The sequence below is a fragment of the Ranitomeya imitator genome, chromosome 6 (assembly GCF_032444005.1).
Source record: "Ranitomeya imitator isolate aRanImi1 chromosome 6, aRanImi1.pri, whole genome shotgun sequence".
NCBI lineage: Eukaryota > Metazoa > Chordata > Amphibia > Anura > Dendrobatidae > Ranitomeya > Ranitomeya imitator.
This window is the reverse complement of record NC_091287.1, coordinates 29,611,153-29,629,422: the sequence shown is the minus strand read 5'-3', so window position 1 is coordinate 29,629,422 and position 18,270 is coordinate 29,611,153. Positions and strand designations below refer to the sequence as shown.

Genomic DNA, 18,270 nt, shown 5'->3' with positions numbered 1-18,270 from the left:
AAACGAATATTGGATAATGCATAATTTTTAGGCACTAAATAGTGGTATTAAGAAGGGCATATATGGCATTATACAGTAGTATTATATGGGCCATTGCAGTGAATATTATCTTATTACTGCACATTATTTGATTGTATTAAGTGGTCTATGTATGACCCTATATGGCAGCATTGTGTTGAATTATTTTGAATACTGATAATTTTTTAGCGCTATATAGTGGCATTAGATGGGCTGTATATGGCATTCCATTGCAGTATTATATGGGATCCTGTACTGAATATTGTAGGTGTAATGAATATTTTATACCACTATATGGTGATATTAGATGGGCTCTTGCAGTGAATAATTTTTGGACACTGCTAAACTGTTGGGCTCTATATGGTATTATTCGGTGGGTTATAAGTGACACCATATGGCGGCACTAAATGGGCACTTATTTTATATTGTTGGATGGACAATATATGACACTATATGGTAGTACTATAGTGATATAGTTAGCATTGTTTGGATTGCATAATTTTTAGTCACTTTTACTTGGACTGTTTATGGTACTACCTGGCAGTATTATGTGAGTTGAACATAGAGAATGTTGTGGACACTGTAGGGGAGTATTGATTAGGTATATTATGGCAGTATTATTTTTACATGAAAAGACATTATTATTACTGAATTAAAGTATTATTTAGTGTAGCATTCAGGTAGGAAGATTCGGATAAATAGTGCAAAAAGTTGAAAAATGAGGACCAATGTTTACATTTTTTGGAACCATCTGATCATTTGTTTTCCCTGGAGATAAGTGGCGGCAAAGTAAGTTAGCAGCACGTGGCGGAGGTGCGGAAAGGTAAGTCACTAGGTAAAACAACACAGGAGGTAAGGAGGCAACAATTGGTCAATTTAGGGGTAAGATGTGTAAGTCACAGCAAATCTCGTCATTTTCAGGTTACTTATTCCTAGATTAATACAGATTACAGAACACATTGTAGACGTGGGGGAGATATTCATTCTCAGCTGAGGCCTGAACTCACCATTGGTCTTTGCAGCAGGATTTAGTCTGCTGATTACACGAGGGTTCAACCGTTTACTCATCCCGTAAACCGAGTCATGTTTGCCATCAGCACAGCATAGAAATAAAGCTAGACAGAAGAACATGAGATTCAAAGTAATGCACGGGCCGAGGCGACCGCCGGGGGCTTGTGGGGCCACATGTATGTCCGGGTACCCTCCTACAGGCAGTTTTGGGGGTGGTGGGGTCAGCCCTTATTATAGAGTCTTATTAGCTATGATTCATGGGAAAAAGGTATGCAAATTCTCAGAAAGTAAACTCGCTAGCGCCACCTATTAGGAAATAGATGACCCGTAAGTCAATGTCCGACCCTTTCACCAGTCTTATAATGTTACACGCTTGTTAAAGGGTTGGACATTGTCCCATAAGTATTAGGACCCCATAAATCAATGTCCAACACAGACTTGGTAAATGGTTGGACATTGACTTTTACGTAACCAAGTACCAGCAGAAAGTTAAGGGTTTCCATGTTATATTAGGGTTCTCCAACACTTCTCCGCGTGCTCCTGACTGGCAGATATAACTAACACCATACTTAGTCATTTTTGAGAAGCTTCGATAAGGAGAAATCTGCCATATATATAATACAGCTCTGGGAAAAATTAAGAGACCACCACATCCAAACCCTGTCATGGCCAGCCCAGTCTCCAGACCCAAACCCCATTGAAAACCTCTGGAATATAATCAAGAGGATGATGGATAGTCACAAGCCATCAAACAAAGAAGAACTGCTTACATTTTGGTGCCAGGAACAGTGTGAAAGACTGGTGGAAAGCATGGCAAGACGCATGAAAGCTGTGATTAAAAATCATGGTTATTCCACCAAATATTGATTTCTGAACTCTTCCTGAGTTAAAACATTAATATTTTTGTTTCTAAATGATTATGAACTTGTTTTCTCAGCATTATTTGAGGTCTGAAAGCACTGGGTTATTTTTTCTTAATTTTGACCAGAAAAAAAATACAAAATGCATTGCTTGGAAATTCGGAGACATGTTGTAAGAAGTTTATAGAATAAATGAACAATTTACATTTTGCTCAAAAATATACCTATAAAGAGAAAAATCAGAGAAACTGAACATTTTGCAGTGGTCTCTTAATTTTTTTCCAGAGCTGTCTACACAGTGAGTACAGAAAGTATTCAGACCCCTTTAAATTTTTCACTCTTTGTTCCAATTTAGCCATTTAGTAAATTCAAAAAAAGTTCTTTTTTTTTTCTCACTCGGCACCCCATCTTGACTGAAAAAGAAATGGATCAATTTTTGCAAATTTATTAAAGAAAAACTTAAATATCACCTGGTCATAAGTCTTCAGCCCCTTTGCTCAGTATTGAGTAGAAGCACCCTTTTGAGCTAGTACAGCCATGAGTCTTCTTGGGAATGAGGCAATAAGTTTTTCACCACTGGATTTGGGGATCCTCGGCCATTCTCCCCTGCAGATCCTCTCCAGTTCCGTCAGGTTGGATGTGAACGTTGGTGGACGCCATTTTCCGGTCTCTCCAGAGATGCTCAGTTGGGTTTAGGTCAGGGCTCTGGCTGGGCCGGTCAGGAATGGTCACAGAGTTGTTCTGAAGCTGCTCCTTTGTTATTTTAGCTGTGTGCTTAGGGTCATTGTTGTGTTGGAAGGTGAACCTTCAGCCAAGTCTGAGGTCCAGAGCACTCGGGAAGAGGTTTTCATCCAAGATATCACTGTACTTAGCTACATTCACTCATGTTTCCTTCAATGACAACCAGTCGTCCTGTCCCTGCAGCTGAAAAACACCCCCATAGCATGATGCTGCCACCACCATGTTTCACTGTTGGGATTGTATTGGGCAGGTGATGAGCAGTGTCTGGTTTTCTCCACACATACCGCTTAGAATTATCACCAAAAAGGTCTATCTTCGTCTCATCAGACCAGAGAATCTTATTTCTCATAGTCTGGGAGTCCTTCATGTGTTTTTTAGCAAACTCTATGTGAGCTTTCATATGTCTTGCACTGAGGAGAGACTCCCATCGGGCCACTCTGCCATAAAGGCCGGACTGGTGGAGGGCTGCTGTGATAGTTGACTTTGTGGAACTTTCTCCCATTTCCCTACTGCATCTCTGGAGCTCAGCCACAGTGATCTTGGGGTTCTTCTTTACCTCTCTCACCAAGGCTCTTTTACCATGATTGCTCAGTTTGGCTGGACGACCAGGTCTAGGAAGACTTCTGGGGGCCCCAAACTTCTTCCACTTAAGGATTATGGAGGCCACTGTGCTCTTAGGAACCTTGAGAACTGCAGAAATTCTGTTGTAACCTTGGCCAGATCTGTGCCTTGCCACAATTCTGTCTCCTTGGCCAGTTCCTTTGACCTCATGATTCTCATTTGGTCTGACATGCACTGTGAGCTGTGAGGTCTTATATAGACAGGTGTGCGCCGCTCCAAATCAAGTCCTATCAGTTTAATTACACACAGATGGACTCCAATGAAGGAGTAGAACCATCTCAAGGAGGATCACAAGGAAATGGACAGCATGTGACTTAAATATGAGTGTCTGAGCAAAGGGGATGAATACTTATGAACATGTGATATTTCAGTTTTCTTTTTTATTAAATTTGCGAAAAATTGTACATTTGTTTTTTTTTCAGTCAAGACGGGGTGCAGAGTGTACATTAATGTGAAAAAATGAACTTTTTTGAATTTACCAAATGGCTGCAATGAAACAAAGAGTGAAAAATTAAAAGGGGTCTGAATAGTTTACATACCCCCTGTATGTACACAGTGACTGCACCAGCAGAATAGTGAGTACAGCTCTGGAGTGTAATACAGGATGTAACTCAGGATCAGTAATGTAATGTATGTACACAGTGACTGCAGCAGCAGGATAGTGAGTACAGCTCTGGAGTCTAATACAGGATGTAACTCAGGATCAGTAATGTAATGTATGTACACAGTGACTACACCAGCAGAATAATGAGTGCAGCTCTGGGGTATAATACAGGATGTAACTCAGGATCTGTAATGTAATATATGTACACAGTGACTGCACCAGCAGAATAGTGAGTGCAGCTCTGGGGTATAATACAGGATGTAACTCCGGATCAGTAATGTATGTACACAGTGACTGCACCAGCAGAATAATGAGTGCAGCTCTGGGGTATAATACAGGAGGTAACTCAGGATCTGTAATGTAATGTATGTACACAGTGACTGCACCAGCAGAATAGTGAGTGCAGCTCTGGGGTATAATACAGGATGTAACTCAGGATCAGTAATGTAATGTATGTACACAGTGACTGCACCAGCAGAATAGTGAGTGCAGCTCTGGAGTATAATACAGGATGTAACTCAGGATCAGTAATGTAATGTATGTACACAGTGACTACACCAGCAGAATAGTGAGTGCAGCTCTGGGGTATAATACAGGATGTAACTCAGGATCAGTAATGTATGTACACAGTGACTGCACCAGCAGAATAGTGAGTGCAGCTCTGGAGTATAATACAGGATGTAACTCAGGATCAGTAATGTAATGTATGTACACAGTGACTGCACCAGCAGAATAGTGAGTGCATCTCTGGGGTATAATGCAGGATGTAACTCAGGATCAGTAATGTTTGTACACAGTGACTGCACCAGCAGAATAGTGAGTGCAGCTCTGGGGTATAATACAGGATTTAACTCAGGATCAGTAGTGTATGTACACAGTGACTGCACCAGCAGAATAGTGAGTGCAGCTCTGGGGTATAATACAGAATGTAACTCAGGATCAGTAATGTAATGTATGTACACAGTGACTGCACCAGCAGAATATTGAGTGCAGCTCTGGAATATAATACAGGATGTAACTCAGGATCAGTAATGTAATGTATGTACACAGTGACTCCACCAGCAGAATAGTGAGTGCAGCTCTGGAGTATAATACAGGATGTAACTCAGGATCAGTAATGTAATGTATGTACACAGTGACTGCACCAGCAGAATAGTGAGTGCAGCTCTGGAGTATAATACAGGATGTAACTCAGGATCAGTAATGTAATGTATGTACACAGTGACTGCACCAGCAGAATAGTGAGTGCAGCTCTGGGGTATAATACAGGATGTAACTCAGGATCAGTAATGTATGTACACAGTGACTGCACCAGCAGAATAGTGAGTGCAGCTCTGGGGTATAATACAGGATGTAACTCAGGATCACTAATGTATGTACACAGTGACTGCACCAGCAGAATAGTGAGTGCAGCTCTGGGGTATAATACAGGATGTAACTCAGGATCAGTAATGTATGTACACAGTGACTGCACCAGCAGAATAGTGAGTGCAGCTCTGGAGTATAATACAGGATGTAACTCAGGATCAGTAATGTATGTACACAGTGACTGCACCAGCAGAATAGTGAGTGCAGCTCTGGGGTATAATACAGGATGTAACTCAGGATCAGTAATGTATGTACACAGTGACTGCACCAGCAGAATAGTGAGTGCAGCTCTGGAGTATAATACAGGATGTAACTCAGGATCAGTAATGTATGTACACAGTGACTGCACCAGCAGAATAGTGAGTGCAGCTCTGGAGAATAATACAGGATGTAACTCAGGATCAGTAATGTAATGTATGTACACAGTGACTGCACCAGCAGAATAGTGAGTGCAGCTCTGGAGTATAATACAGGATGTAACTCAGGATCAGTAATGTAATGTATGTACACAGTGACTGCACCAGCAGAATAGTGAGTGCAGCTCTGGGGTATAATACAAGATGTAACTCGGGATCAGTAATGTAATGTATGTACACAGTGACTGCACCAGCAGAATAGTGAGTGCAGCTCTGGGGTATAATACAAGATGTAACTCGGGATCAGTAATGTAATGTATGTACACAGTGACTGCACCAGCAGAATAGTGAGTGCAGCTCTGGGGTATAATACAAGATGTAACTCGGGATCAGTAATGTAATGTATGTACACAGTGACTGCACCAGCAGAATAGTGAGTGCAGCTCTGGAGTATAATACAGGATGTAACTCAGGATCAGTAATGTAATGTATGTACACAGTGACTGCACCAGCAGAATAGTGAGTGCAGCTCTGGAATATAATACAGGATGTAACTCAGGATCAGTAATGTAATATACAGTGGGGCAAAAAAGTATTTAGTCAGTCAGCAATAGTGCAAGTTCCACCACTTAAAAAGATGAGAGGCATCTGTAATTTACATCATAGGTAGACCTCAACTATGGGAGACAAACTGAGAAAAAAAAATCCAGAAAATCACATTGTCTGTTTTTTTAACATTTTATTTGCATATTATGGTGGAAAATAAGTATTTGGTCAGAAACAAAATTTCATCTCAATACTTTGTAATATATCCTTTGTTGGCAATGACAGAGGTCAAACGTTTTCTGTAAGTCTTCACAAGGTTGCCACACACTGTTGTTGGTATGTTGGCCCATTCCTCCATGCAGATCTCCTCTAGAGCAGTGATGTTTTTGGCTTTTCGCTTGGCAACACGGACTTTCAACTCCCTCCAAAGGTTTTCTATAGGGTTGAGATCTGGAGACTGGCTAGGCCACTCCAGGACCTTGAAATGCTTCTTACAAAGCCACTCCTTCGTTGCCCTGGCGGTGTGCTTTGGATCATTGTCATGTTGAAAGACCAAGCCACGTTTCATCTTCAATGCCCTTGCTGATGGAAGGAGGTTTGCACTCAAAATCTCACGATACATGGCCCCATTCATTCTTTCATGTACCCGGATCAGTCGTCCTGGCCCCTTTGCAGAGAAACAGCCCCAAAGCATGATGTTTCCACCACCATGCTTTACAGTAGGTATGGTGTTTGATGGATGCAACTCAGTATTCTTTTTCCTCCAAATACGACAAGTTGTGTTTCTACCAAACAGTTCCAGTTTGGTTTCATCAGACCATAGGACATTCTCCCAAAACTCCTCTGGATCATCCAAATGCTCTCTAGCAAACTTCAGACGGGCCCGGACATGTACTGGCTTAAGCAGTGGGACATGTCTGGCACTGCAGGATCTGAGTCCATGGTGGCGTAGTGTGTTACTTATGGTAGGCCTTGTTACATTGGTCCCAGCTCTCTGCAGTTCATTCACTAGGTCCCCCGCGTGGTTCTGGGATTTTTGCTCACCGTTCTTGTGATCATTCTGACCCCACGGGGTGGGATTTTGCGTGGAGCCCCAGATCGAGGGAGATTATCAGTGGTCTTGTATGTCTTCCATTTTCTAATTATTGCTCCCACTGTTGATTTCTTCACTCCAAGCTGGTTGGCTATTGCAGATTCAGTCTTCCCAGCCTGGTGCAGGGCTACAATTTTGTTTCTGGTGTCCTTTGACAGCTCTTTGGTCTTCACCATAGTGGAGTTTGGAGTCAGACTGTTTGAGGGTGTGCACAGGTGTCTTGTTATACTGATAACAAGTTTAAACAGGTGCCATTACTACAGGTAATGAGTGGAGGAAAGAGGAGACTCTTAAAGAAGAAGTTACAGGTCTGTGAGAGCCAGAAATCTTGATTGTTTGTTTCTGACCAAATACTTATTTTCCACCATAATATGAAAAAAAAATGATAAAAAAACAGACAATGTGATTTTTTGGATTTTTTTTTCTCAGTTTGTCTCCCATAGTTGAGGTCTACCTATGATGTAAATTACAGACGCCTCTCATCTTTTTAAGTGGTGGAAGTTGCACTATTGCTGACTGACTAAATACTTTTTTGCCTCACTGTATGTACACAGTGACTGCACCAGCAGAATAGTGAGTGCAGCTCTGGGGTATAATACAGGATGTAACTCAGGATCAGTAATGTAATGTATGTACACAGTGACTGCACCAGCAGAATAGTGAGTGCAGCTCTGGAGTATAATACAGGAGGTAACTCAGGATCAATACAGGATCAGTAATATTATATCTTTATAATCGGACTCTGTTTCTTCTTATAGACTGATTTGAAACCGTAACTGTAATAAACTGTAATAATTTCAAGACAATAAATTACTAAAAATAAACTATCCCTTTATAGATAATACACAGGCATTACAGCTCAGCCAGAGTTGCTTTATTTGGCCCGGCGCTTCATACAGATAAGCTGTGCACACTGCTCTAAATAAAGTGTTTAGGGCGAGAACAACCGATATACTGTATTAACTAACACACAGAAAAAGCAGACATCACAGCTTATGACTAGATTTGGTAATTTTTTGGTATTTGCACGTGTTGTGAAACTTTTATGCCCATTCACACCCACGATGCACCTCTCACATACTTCCCAAGTGTTGTTCTCTTGGAGAACAGTCCTTAGAATTCAGGCAGAAGCTTCGTGTATAGATCAATGTGAAATCATAGACGGACGGCCTCTGTCCATGCAGCATGCATAATCCTATGTGCTGTATTCCTATGTGGCAGTGCGGCCCCACAATGACCGGGGCCCGGGAATGGCTGCTCCTTACTATAGTTACTGTATGACCGTAAACCCCAGATTCTCAGCAGTGACGCGTGTACCACTGCGGGAGTATGCATACCGCGTGGGCGCTAGCAATGTGTTCATGCTGTAGCCTGGGGATGGGTCACTACTAGAGTGTGATGGGCCACAATGCAAAATGTGGACTGGGGCCAACCCCTCCATCCCAGTATATACTGTGTGTCCCTCATCCTGGTATATAGGCCCTTTTTCCTGGCCCAATCCTGATATATATATATCCCCCATCCTGGTTTATGTCCCCCATTCTGCCGCTGTTCTTTAATGTATAGAAAAAAGTTAAACATTAAATTCACCAGGTAGGAAGTATAATGCACTCCCCATAGTCATCCATATAGTAAAAGGCATCCCACAGCCCTCCAAATTCAAATTCAAAGAAGCTTTATTGGCAGGACCAAATAAACATCAGTTTTGCCAAAGCACAAGTACAATAGGGAATAGGGAGTAGGGACTGTGGGGATAATGGGTAGGAACTGTGGGGACGATGGATGGGGACTGAGGGAACGATGGATGTAATATAATATGTTGCACAGCCCATAGTTCTCCAAATAGTGTAATGCACAGCCCAAAGTCATCCATATCATATTCATATAGTGCACCTCCATATTAATATAATACACAGCTGATATGCTTCATATAGCATACTGCAAAGCCCATAGTCCTCCATATTGTATAATCCACCCCATTGTCTGCCATATAGTATAATGCACTCCCCAGAGTCCGTCATATAATATAACGTACCCCATAGTCCTCCATAAAGTATAATACACATCCCATAGTCATCCATGTAATATAATACACCTCATAGTTCTCCATAAAGTATAATGCACAGCCCATAGTCCTCCATAAAGTATAATGCACAGCCCATAGTCCTCCATAAAGTATAGTGCACAGCCCATAGTTCTCCATAAAGTATAGTGCACAGCCCATAGTCCTCCATAAAGTATAATGCACAGCCCATAGTCCTCCATAAAGTATAGTGCACAGCCCATAGTTCTCCATAAAGTATAGTGCACAGCCCATAGTCCTCCATAAAGTATAATGCACAGCCCATAGTCCTCCATAAAGTATAATGCACAGCCCATAGTCCTCCATAAAGTATAGTGCACAGCCCATAGTTCTCCATAAAGTATAATGCACAGCCCATAGTCCTCCATAAAGTATAATGCACAGCCCATAGTCCTCCATAAAGTATAGTGCACAGCCCATTGTTCTCCATAAAGTATAATGCACAGCCCATAGTCCTCCATAAAGTATAATGCACAGCCCATAGTCCTCCATAATGTATAATGCACAGCCCATAGTCCTCCATAAAGTATAGTGCACAGCCCATAGTCCTCCATAAAGTATAATGCACAGCCCATAGTCCTCCATAAAGTATAATGCACAGCCCATAGTCCTCCATAAAGTATAATGCACAGCCCATAGTCCTCCATAAAGTATAATGCACAGCCCATAGTCCTCCATAATGTATAGTGCACAGCCCATAGTCCTCCATAATGTATAATGCACAGCCCATAGTCACCATAAAGTATAGTGCACAGCCCATAGTCCTCCATAAAGTATAGTGCACAGCCCATAGTCCTCCATAAAGTATAATGCACAGCCCATAGTCCTCCATAAAGTATAATGCACAGCCCATAGTCCTCCATAAAGTATAATGCACAGCCCATAGTCCTCCATAAAGTATAATGCACAGCCCATAGTCCTCCATAATGTATAGTGCACAGCCCATAGTCCTCCATAATGTATAATGCACAGCCCATAGTCCTCCATAAAGTATAGTGCACAGCCCATAGTCCTCCATAAAGTATAGTGCACAGCCCACAGTCCTCCATAAAGTATAGTGCACAGCCCATAGTCCTCCATAAAGTATAATGCACAGCCCATAGTCCTCCATAAAGTATAATGCACAGCCCATAGTCCTCCATAAAGTATAGTGCACAGCCCATAGTTCTCCATAAAGTATAATGCACAGCCCATAGTCCTCCATAAAGTATAATGCACAGCCCATAGTCCTCCATAAAGTATAATGCACAGCCCATAGTCCTCCATAATGTATAGTGCACAGCCCATAGTCCTCCATAATGTATAGTGCACAGCCCATAGTCCTCCATAAAGTATAGTGCACAGCCCATAGTCCTCCATAATGTATAATGCACAGTTCATGGTCATCCATGAAGGATAATGCACATACCATATTCATCCACAATGTATAATGCACAGCTTATAGTTAACCATAATGTAAATTGCATAGCCCATAGTCCTCCATAATGTATAATACATAGCCCATAGTTATCCATAAAGTACAATACGCAGCACATAGGCCTCCATAAAGTAAAATGCACAGCCCTAGTAATCCATATAGTATAAAGGATCACAAAGCCCTTCATATAATATACTGAACCAACCTCATAATCATCCATGTAGTATAATGCACAGTCCCTAGTCATCCATAAAGTATAATGCACCCCACAGCTCACGATAAAGTACAATGCACAGCCCATAGCTACACATAAAGTAAAATGCACAGCCCATAGTCCTCCATAACATATAATGCACCTCATAGTCCTCCATAAAGTAAAGTGCACAACCCATAGTCCTCCATATAGTATAATGCATCCCAAAGTCCTTCATATAATATACTGCACCTCAGTCATCCATGTAGTATAATGGACAGCCCCATAGTCCACCATAAAGTATAATGAACAGCCCATAGATCTCCATAAAGTATAATGCACAGCCCATAATCCCCCATAAAGTATAATTCACCTCATAGTCATCCATTTAGTATAATGGAGAGCCCATAATCCTTCCTAAAGTATAATTCACATTTCATAGCTATACATGAAGTATAATGCACAGCCCATAGTCTTCCATAAAGAATAATGAACAGCCCATAATCATCCTGAAAGTAAAGTGCACAGCCCATAGTCCTCCATATAGTATAATGCATCCCAAAGTCCTTCATATAATATACTGCAACTCATAGTCCACCATAAAGTATAATGCACATCCCATAGGCCTTCATAAAATAAATTCATCCCATAGTCCTCCATAAAGTATAATGCACAGCCCAGAGTCCCCCATAAAGTACAATACGCAGCACATAGTCATCCATAAAGTATAATGCACAGCCCAGAGTCCTCCATAAAAAATAATGCAAGACCCGTAGACCACATAAAGTATAGTGCACAGACCATAGTCCTTCATAAAGTATAATGTACCTCAGTCATTCTTGTTGTATAATGCACAGCCCATAGTCCTCCATAAAAAATAATGCACAACCCATAGTCCTCCATAAAGTATAATGCATAGCCCATAGTAATCCATGTTGTATAATGTAAAGCTCATAGTCCTCCATAAATCCATAAAGTTTAAATCACCTCAGAGTCATCCATATAGTATAATGCACAGCCCATAGTCCTCCATAAAGAATAATGTACAGCCCATAGTCCTCCATAAAGAATAATGTACAGCCCATAGTCCTCTATAAAGAATAATGTACAGCCCATCGTCCTCCATAAAGAATAATGCACAGCCCATAGCCCTCCATAAAGAATAATGTACAGCCCATAGTCCTCCATAAAGAATAATGTACAGCCCATAGTCCTCCATAAAGAATAATGTACAGCCCATAGTCCTCTATAAAGAATAATGGACAGCCCATAGTCCTCCATAAAGAATAATGTACAACCCATAGTCCTCCATAAAGAATAATGTACAACCCATAGTCCTCCATACAGAATAATGTACAGCCCATAGTCCTCCATAAAGAATAATGTACAGCCCATAGTCCTCCATGAAGAATAATGGACAGCCCATAGTCCTCTATAAAGAATAATGGACAGCCCATAGTCCTCTATAAAGAATAATGTACAACCCATAGTCCTCCATAAAGAATAATGTACAACCCATAGTCCTCCATAAAGAATAATGTACAGCCCATAGTCCTCCATAAAGAATAATGGACAGCCCATAGTCCTCCATAAAGAATAATGTACAGCCCATAGTCCTCTATAAAGAATAATGGACAGCCCATAGTCCTCTATAAAGAATAATGGACAGCCCATAGTCCTCCATAAAGAATAATGTACAACCCATAGTCCTCCATAAAGAATAATGTACAACCCATAGTCCTCCATAAAGAATAATGTACAGCCCATAGTCCTCCATAAAGAATAATGTACAACCCATAGTCCTCCATAAAGAATAATGTACAACCCATAGTCCTCCATAAAGAATAATGTACAGCCCATAGTCCTCCATAAAGAATAATGTACAACCCATAGTCCTCCATAAAGAATAATGTACAACCCATAGTCCTCCATAAAGAATAATGTACAGCCCATAGTCCTCCGTAAAGTATAATGTACAACCCATAGTAATCCATGTTGTATAACGCACAGCCCATAGTAATCCATGTTGTATAACGCACAGCCCATAGTAATCCATGTTGCATAACGCACAGCCCATAGTAATCCATGTTGTATAATGCACAGCCCATAGTAATCCATGTTGTATAATGCACCGCCCATAGTAATCCATGTTGTATAATGCACCGCCCATAGTAATCCATGTTGTATAACGCACAGCCCATAGTAATCCATGTTGTACAATGCACAGCCCATAGTAATCCATGTTGTATAATGCACAGCCCATAGTAATCCATGTTGTATAATGCACCGCCCATAGTAATCCATGTTGTATAACGCACAGCCCATAGTAATCCATGTTGTATAACGCACAGCCCATAGTAATCCATGTTGTATAACGCACAGCCCATAGTAATCCATGTTGTATAATGCACCGCCCATAGTAATCCATGTTGTATAACGCACAGCCCATAGTAATCCATGTTGTATAACGCACCGCCCATAGTAATCCATGTTGTATAATGCACCGCCCATAGTAATCCATGTTGTATAACGCACAGCCCATAGTAATCCATGTTGTATAACGCACAGCCCATAGTAATCCATGTTGTATAACGCACAGCCCATAGTAATCCATGTTGTATAACGCACAGCCCATAGTAATCCATGTTGTATAATGCACAGCCCATAGTAATCCATGTTGTATAACGCACAGCCCATAGTAATCCATGTTGTATAACGCACAGCCCATAGTAATCCATGTTGTATAACGCACAGCCCATAGTAATCCATGTTGTATAACGCACAGCCCATAGTAATCCATGTTGTATAACGCACAGCCCATAGTAATCCATGTTGTATAATGCACCGCCCATAGTAATCCATGTTGTATAATGCACCGCCCATAGTAATCCATGTTGTATAATGCACAGCCCATAGTAATCCATGTTGTATAACGCACAGCCCATAGTAATCCATGTTGTATAACGCACAGCCCATAGTAATCCATGTTGTATAACGCACAGCCCATAGTAATCCATGTTGTATAATGCACCGCCCATAGTAATCCATGTTGTATAATGCACCGCCCATAGTAATCCATGTTGTATAATGCACCGCCCATAGTAATCCATGTTGTATAATGCACCGCCCATAGTAATCCATGTTGTATAATGCACCGCCCATAGTAATCCATGTTGTATAATGCACCGCCCATAGTAATCCATGTTGTATAATGCACAGCCCATAGTCCTCAATAACATATAATGCACATCGCATAGTCATCTATGAAGCAGTATGGCCACCGTGTATTCACTGATTAAAAGAAATAATAATAAACACTTCCCCCTCTCCCCAATGCACGGTGTCCCTTCTGAAGCTGGCAGCTGACTTCAGCGTGCAAGTGTCAGGTCCACATGACGTCACTGCCATGCACCCCCGGTTACATGCCCGCTGACGTCTGCTGCTGACCTCTTACTGGCCGGCAGAGTCAGCAGCTGAGGTCAATACACTTCACCTGGATGTGCTTCTGAGGGCGCGCATCCAGTTGAAATTTCTGCTATCGTCGGCGTGCCCCTCACCCATACGGGCCTAGTCACTGCCTCCCTGACTGCGGTCGTTATGCCCATTGTTTTCTGATGTCATTTTATTCGGTAGTTTTTGGCTTAGGAACATTAAGAACCATTGCACAATTTGTCGATCTGCCTTTTGGCCTCTTGTTATATAATACCTTCCTAAGCGGAGCCATTATAGATATTGTAACGCTCCATACTTAGGAGCCAAATGACCGCCTGAGCACGGTTATTCAGGATACATGTCCATGTGCAGGAATCTTTTTTTTTTTTTTTCAGATTGTGCTCACTACACTTTATTTGCATTGATAACCAATTATTAGATACTACAGACCTAAAGTTAAAGAGAAGATAACATCATAAAATTACCTATTATTTAAATCACTTTTTATTTTACTTATACTTTTTTCATATCACAGTCTGCAGATTAAAAAAAAATCTTCTAGCTTTCACATCAGCCATTGCACATGCACATTAGCAACAATGAACAGACTCTGACATTACTTTTGAAGCATGTAATAAGCGTGTGCATTCTTTGTGAATGGAGAGGGAGTTGTGACATTGCCTATTATGATTGATGGATCCTGTGTTATCAGCTGTTTATAGAGGTGTTATCATTCATTGTACAGGAGGAGGAGGTGAGCTGTGACATCACCTATTGTGAATGGTGGATCCTGTGTTATCTACTGTATATAGAGGTGTTATCATTCATTGTACAGGAGGAGGAGGTGAGCTGTGACATCACCTATTGTGAATGGTGGATCCTGTGTTATCTACTGTATATAGAGGTGTTATCATTCATTGTACAGGAGGAGGAGGTGAGCTGTGACATCGCCTATTGTGAATGGTGGATCCTGTGTTATCTGCTGTATATAGAGGTGTTTTCAGTCATTGTACAGGAGGAGGTGAGCTGTGACATCACCTATTGTGAATGGTGGATCCTGTGTTATGTACTTTATATAGAGGTGTTATCAGTCATTGTACAGGAGGAGGAGGTGAGATGTGACATCACCTATTGTGAATGGTGGATCCTGTGTTATCTATGGTATATAGATGTGTTATCAGTCATTGTACAGGAGGAGGTGAGCTGTGACATCACCTATTGTGAATGGTGGATCCTGTGTTATCTACTGTATATAGAGGTGTTATCAGTCATTGAACAGGAGGAGGAGGTGAGCTGTGACATCGCCTATTCTGAATGGTGGATCTTGTGTTATCTACTGTATATAGAGGTATTATCAGTCACTAGATTGTGGCCCGATTCTAACGCATCGGGTATTCTAGAATATGCATGTCCCCGTAGTATATGGACAATGATGAGTCCAGAATTCGCGGCAGACTGTGCCCGTCGCTGATTGGTCGAGGCAACCTTTATGACATCATCGTCGCCATGGCAACCATTATGACATCTACGTCGATACTGTGCCCGTCGCTGAATCAGAAACGTGAGATGTCTACGTCCTTTATGACATCATCGTCGCTGTGCTCGTCGCTGATTGGTTGAGGCTGCCGGGCCAGATTGTGGCCCGATTCTAACGCATCGGGTATTCTAGAATATGCATGTCCCCGTAGTATATGGACAATGATGATTCCAGAATTCGCGGCAGACTGTGCCCGTCGCTGATTGGTCGAGGCAACCTTTATGACATCATCGTCGCCATGGCAACCATTATGACATCATCGTCGCTGTGCCCGTTGCTGATTGGTCGAGGCCTGGCGGCCTCGACCAATCAGAGACGCGGGATGTCTACGTCCTTTATGACATCATCGTCGCTGTGCCCGTTGCTGATTGGTCGAGGCCTGGCGGCCTCGACCAATCAGAGACGCGGGATTTCTACGTCGATGCTGTGCCGGTCTCTGATTGGTCGAGGCCTGGCGGCCTCGACCAATCAGAGAGCAGGGATTTCGAGGACAGACAGACAGACAGACAGACAGACAGACAGACGGAAAAACCCTTAGACAATTATATATATAGATTATACAGGAGGAGGAGGTGAGCTGTGACATCACCTATTGTGAATGGTGGATCCTGTGTTATCTACTGTATATATAGAGGTGTTATCAGTCATTGTACAGGAGGAGGAGGTGAGCTGTGACATCACCTATTGTGAATGGTGGATCCTGTGTTATCTACTGTATATAGAGGTGTTATCAGTCATTGTACAGGAGGAGGAAGTGAGCTGTGACATCACCTATTGTGAATGGTGAATCATGTGTTATCTACTGTATATAGAGGTGTTATCAGCCATTGTACAGAAGGAGGAGGTGAGCTGTGACATCACCTATTGTTACTGCTGGATCCTGTGTAATCAGCTGTGTATAGAGGTATTACCTGTCATTGTATTCCTGCCTCTGCCTTTCCTGGTAATGAGCCCACTGAAAACTCTTGCTAAAAGCATAGGAAGGATGAGTGTAAAATAGCCCTGGTAGAAATTGTGAAAATTACAAGATATTTTTTTTTATAACGATTGTAATAAGAAAAAGAAACATTGCAAATAAAAAATAAATGTAACAACAAAAAAAACCCACAGATTTAAACAATAGGTCAATTTTCTGATGACACATTTTCTTTCATCTTTGTGCTGCCATATTTGTCCTTAGCAGCAGCGTTACACAGACAGATGTTCAGTGTCGTCCCATGTAATCCTATAGGCGCCATACAGCTCTAGTATAGGGACGCATTTGCATTGTAATGTTGCCATTTCCCAGAGTGCACTGGTGCAGTACATGGCTGTAGTCATCCCTATGATTGTACAGCATCAGCAAGTATAGAAAAAAATATAAGAATTAGGGAAGGGGGGTGGAAGGGTGTTGGTCACTTTTTGGGAGGACGGGTGTATGTGGCCGCCGTATCGATTGGGTGAGAAAATGAGTTTATCAGATGTAGCAGAGCTGAGTTTGTCATTTATCTGTTAGTTTGTCGGAAAGTAACAGTTTGATACTTAGATGACAAATGCGATGGATAATGGATACACAAGGGAATACGTTGCAGCAGCTGGGCAGATGTGGCAGACTGCACCCACACACCGCACCGCTATGTGCCCATCCTGCCAGTGCTGTATGTGCCAGGGCGGCGGTGTGCGGGGGATACGGGGCCACGCGCTCGCACATATGTACCTGTCAGCAGGAGGGGGCCACATCTCACAGCAATGAGGTTCATCCCCAGCAGTAGCGGCTGCATCTTCCCTCTCCCTGATTCTGTATGTGGAAGGCAAGAGCATCAGCCTCATCCCCTCCTCTTCCTCTCCCTCCCTCCATCCATGTCCTTCCCTCCCTCCTCTTCATGTCCCTCTCTTTTTCTCCTCTCTAACAGCCATTAACAATGTTCCCTCTCAGCCTCGGCAGATTCCTGGGGTTTGAGGAGGAATATCGTAGAAGAAATGCAAGCAATTTTTAATAAAAGCAGCGCAATGCAGATGTGGCGTCCTCTGGGGTCCTATTAGGAGGGGAAGGGGGGAGGGCGCCGACGTAACCAGAGGTTCACGCTCAAATGTATTTTTGGAGTTATTTTTTTTTATATATCATCAATTTGCATCATTCTTTAGCATCTAAAAAAAAACAACCTAAATTAGGAAACGTTATTTAATTAGCGTCAAGAGGGGAAAACACCGAACACCTTTATAATCTCCTCATTATTTCACAGGAGTGGAGCGGCCGAAATCAATACCGAACCCCAGACCAGATCGTCTAAATAAAAACTCACCCCCGGACTAGACTAGACTAAATGAAGACCCCAGACTAAACGTCTAAGAAAAGACCCCCCCAAACTCATACAGACCAGATTCCAAAACTAATGCAGACCCCAGATTAG

General features: G+C 42.0%; 1 protein-coding gene across 4 annotated transcripts in view; it reads right to left on the bottom strand.

Annotated features, from left to right (window-relative positions):
* The window catches only part of SGCE (sarcoglycan epsilon), a 112,740-nt gene extending 95,021 nt beyond the window's left edge, over positions 1 to 17,719 (bottom strand). For 3 of the 4 annotated variants that reach the window (XM_069729381.1, XM_069729383.1, XM_069729384.1), the window contains exon 1: positions 17,577 to 17,710. In XM_069729381.1, the coding sequence (XP_069585482.1) occupies positions 17,577 to 17,640 (64 nt within the window). In that variant the 5' untranslated portion in view covers positions 17,641 to 17,710. Of the gene's footprint in view, positions 1 to 17,576 lie in introns of all 4 variants that reach the window. The other variant, XM_069729382.1, reaches the window with a different exon arrangement.
* Between the last annotated feature and the right edge of the window lie 551 nt (positions 17,720 to 18,270).